General features: G+C 53.7%; 1 protein-coding gene across 1 annotated transcript in view; it reads left to right on the forward strand.

The window, feature by feature from the left end:
* Positions 1–2,519: 2,519 nt before the first annotated feature.
* The window catches only part of DMRT2 (doublesex and mab-3 related transcription factor 2), a 7,621-nt gene continuing 6,280 nt past the window's right edge, over positions 2,520–3,860 (forward strand). Inside the window, exons 1-2 of the mRNA XM_008066071.1 lie at positions 2,520–2,952; positions 3,696–3,793. Of these exons, the coding sequence (XP_008064262.1) occupies positions 3,740–3,793 (54 nt within the window). The 5' untranslated portion in view covers positions 2,520–2,952; positions 3,696–3,739. The remainder of the gene's footprint in view (positions 2,953–3,695; positions 3,794–3,860) is intronic.

A 3,860-nucleotide genomic window follows, 5' to 3' on the forward strand; every position in this document is an offset into this window, starting at 1 on the left:
CTCCCTCCCCGCCACCTCCTGGTACCGTCGCCCTCGAGCCACCCCTCCCCCCGCCGCCGCGCCCCATGTAGCGTCTTGGCTTCAGCCGGCGGGGTTTCTTGCACACGAATCCCACTTGTTTCCTCCGTACGTAGCACTTTTTATATCTCAAACTAGTTCAAGAGCTGCTCGGCTCCTTGTTTACTTTCAGTTTTGGAGACGGTCGCTTGCACTCCGTTGCCCCTCCTGTTCGCTCCGGGGCCCCTCTCCCCTCAATCTAGTTACCCGAAGCTAGCAAACCTGCTTTCTCGGTTTCGCTTCCTAATATCTAAAATAACTGGTGGTGGGCTAGTGATTGGATCTCCTCGCCACCGCCCTCAGCCATAAAAGCAATACATAAAATAAAAGCTCAGCTGCCAGCCGCGTGCACATGCGGCCAGCGGTGATGGGGCTTGCACTTTACACCCACGTCGCGGGGCAGAAGCGCTGAAATGCCTGTTTGCAAAGCAGCGATGCAGCAAGCAGGGCAAGACGCTGAAAAAGCCAGAATTATTTGATTAAAAAAAGTGCCGAGTCCTGTTACAGGAGGGCTGCTCATACCGCCAGGCACTAAAATCAGAAGAGGTGCGGGGAGAAAACAAAAAAGAAAAAAGAAAAAGAAGAAGAAAAAAACCCACACGCCACAACACCGCAAAACCCACCGTGAGTCTTTCTGGTTGGGAATGAGGGGCTCTGTGAAGTTTCCGAGACTTCAGAGCAGAGGTCGACAAGGTGCTCGCCAGTCCATTGCTCTCCGCGAGGCTCCTACTGAGTGACCCAGTGGTCCTCTCTGAACCTCAGTTTCGTCGTTGAAAAACGAGGGTAAGAACGCATGTCTGCTGCAGTCAAGGATTCAAACGCTCCGACGCCGGTGAAAGCATGTGTTTTGATGAGGATATGCAAAAAAAGGCAAAACTCGTTGGTGGTATTAGGTGGTGCCAAGGGAGGGGCACTGACGGTCTATGTGACCCTTTGTTCTAAGTCCGAGCGCACACCAAGCCCAAGTCACCCTCTGAGACGCCAGAGCGACCCATGAGCTGACAAGAACAAGCAGGACTGTTTCTCTTTCCTTCACTGGGCTTCGTAAGAGGCTCTGGGGAGAAGCACCTGTACGAATAGGAATCACCAGGGAAGAACTTCCCAACATCGCTAAAGACTGCGAATACCTGCCCTCGCCGCCGGTCGCGTCAATTCTACAGTAATTCCCAAACTGCCTTTGTTCTCTCACTTCTCGAGCCAGACTAACTTCGAACGCTCTGATGGGCTCCGAGAAAAGTAACGTTGGAATTAGTTCGGCAATCTTCTCCCTTCAACAAATATTTACTTCTCACCAGGGGGGTCCACGTAGCGCCAGAACTGGAAGGGTCGCGGGGGTGAGAGAGATTTGGGGTGGAGAAGGGAAGCCGAAGGGGAATGGAGCCACCGCGCCGGCAGGCTCAGAGAATATGTACTGCGGGCTCACTATGTGCTCAATACAATGATACTCCATTTTCTAAACTGTCTCCTAAACCAATCCTACTTGACAGGCCTTGGTTATTTACAGGTGCAACTAGAAAAATGTCTATGATATTTTAAATTCAGTTCAAGATATAGAATGCAGCGTTGAATTAGGGAACTAATCCCCCTTTTTCAATATGCTGGAAATTAAGCTTTATTATTAAACATTTTTTTTTGTGAAGGATTTTTGAGGGAGATGGTAGAAACTCCTTTTTCTTGTGAAATACATGCATGTACATTAAAAAGCAGTTTAAAAAAAAAAAAGTTGAGTTTGAATGCATGCTTAGAGTGAATGTATTGTACCTAAATATTTTAATGACAGATTTCCGTTCTCTCCCAAATTAACTGCAATTTCCAAAGCAGAGAAATGAAAATGACTTGCAGTTGACATGGCCACCTGCCACATGGGGTCGGTGAAGGTTCATGAGGACTATTTTGCACTTTGAGGGTACGCAACGCTAGCCACAAAGATGTCTACAGGTCATTTGTATGCTAACTAGCCGCCAGGGTGCAAGGTAAACAGCGAGTTCCTCTTGCCGGCGAAAGGAAGCCGCTGGGCGCCCATTAGAGAGTCCTCACTTCTACGTCCAATTTCGTATTAATGATTGAGTCGCACAATACTGGTGATGCTGATAGCGTGGAGACTTACAGCAGCCTTTCTAATCCCCGCCTCGTCGTTTATTGCCTTCTGGCGTGGACAGCGCGATTCCTAAGAGGGTGTCTCTGCTTGTTTCCTAGTCCGCGAGGTAAGTGACGACTGCTCCTCCGTGGGCCCCGTCACCCTTCTGTTTAGCTTCTGGAACCGCGCGACCCGGTTGCACCGAAGGCCCCGCGGGCGGACGCTGGCGGAGCGCGGCGGGGTGGAGCGTGCCGACCGCGGGGAGGCGGAGGGCGCCGAGCCAGCGTGCCTCGGCCAATCAGCGTACACACCGCCTGACAACCGGCCAATCAGAGGGCGGAAAGCTCTGGGCCCCGAGCGGATAATACTAGGCGGGGAGCAGCGCCTGGAGACTGCAGCGAGTGGCGCTGCGCGGAACGCAGCTGCGTTCGCCCGCCCCGTGAGCCCGCGAGCTGAGCCAGGCCGGGGCGGCCCGACCTCTCCTGCCCAGTTTGGGTTAGAGGAAGCCGGAAGCGGCCTCAGCAAGGTGAACCGCGCGAGGCTGCAGAGGACCGATCAGAACGTTGCAGAGTTTGGGATGTGCCGGGCCAGGTCGCTGAGGACTTGACTCACCTCTTCTCCCCTCCCTTTCCCTCCGCCTCCTCCCGCCTCCCACCGTCCAGTGGGCTTGTTCCGGGCCTCCAGCTGTCAGGCCCCGATTTCGTGCCTGGGAGTGGCAACCCCGATTTCTGTTTGCGTGCACAGCCAGCAGCCCGAGGACCAGATCCTAAAGCTGGATATCTTTTGACTCGGCTGCTAGTCCGGACCTCAAAGTCCTGGTGAGTGCTGTGATGCCGCTGGGGTGTCAGGGAGGGCAAAGGGCGCGGATCTTCTTCCTTATCTTTTATGTCGTCTTTGGATGCCTTACCGTAAAGATGTCAAACCAAACCCTAATGTACCTGGGCGGCCCGATGACTGTTGATGCTTGTCAGACATCTGCAGCGTTGTACCCACTGTCCCTGTGGGACTTTCATGACAAAACTTTGGTTTTCAGTGGATCATTTTGGGGAGGAAGCATGAAAAGACCTCTTTAAGCGCAAGGAGGGGTCTTGTGGTGGTGTAGGTTGAAGAGAGGCATTTGGGAAGCATAGAGTGGTACTTCACTGTGTCTGGAGGGCCCTCTGTAATCAAAAGGAAAATAATTCTTGCACGGACATTTTTATATGCATCGTGACCATACTAGTTGGGTATGGGGAAGCCTGACAAGTGCCCTAGGAGGGTCTAATTGAGAATATTATTGTGAGCGCGTGTGTGATCAGTACCCAGGGACTTGTCTGGAAAGCCTGTGTAGTGCCAGAGAGGTCTGCGGTTAAAGGTCAGGTGCTCACAGAGCCCCTCAGACTTAATAAACCCCTTGTGGGGTTGTGGATCCCTGGGGCCCTAGAGATACAAGAAAGGCACGCGCGGCCTGGATGTAAAGGAAATACAGAGAACAGAGCAACCCAAGGAGTGGGAGGCAGTAGGTTTAGGGATGGTCCCTGACTGTGGCCGGTGGGGTTTGGATCTCTTTGTGTCTCCTTAGAGTGCGGGCCGCCGAGCCGAGGCCCGAGCGAGTCCTCAAGCGCCATGGACGACCGGCAGGCTGGCTTGGAGGCGGCGGCCGGGGAATGGGAAATCGACGTCGAGACCCTGGAGCTGGAGGAGGACGGCTGCGGGGCGCCACCGTCGACGCCGCCCGGACCCAGCC

The sequence above is a fragment of the Carlito syrichta genome, unplaced genomic scaffold (assembly GCF_000164805.1).
Source record: "Carlito syrichta isolate Samal-C Ts95f unplaced genomic scaffold, Tarsius_syrichta-2.0.1 Scaffold308839, whole genome shotgun sequence".
Classification (NCBI taxonomy): domain Eukaryota; kingdom Metazoa; phylum Chordata; class Mammalia; order Primates; family Tarsiidae; genus Carlito; species Carlito syrichta.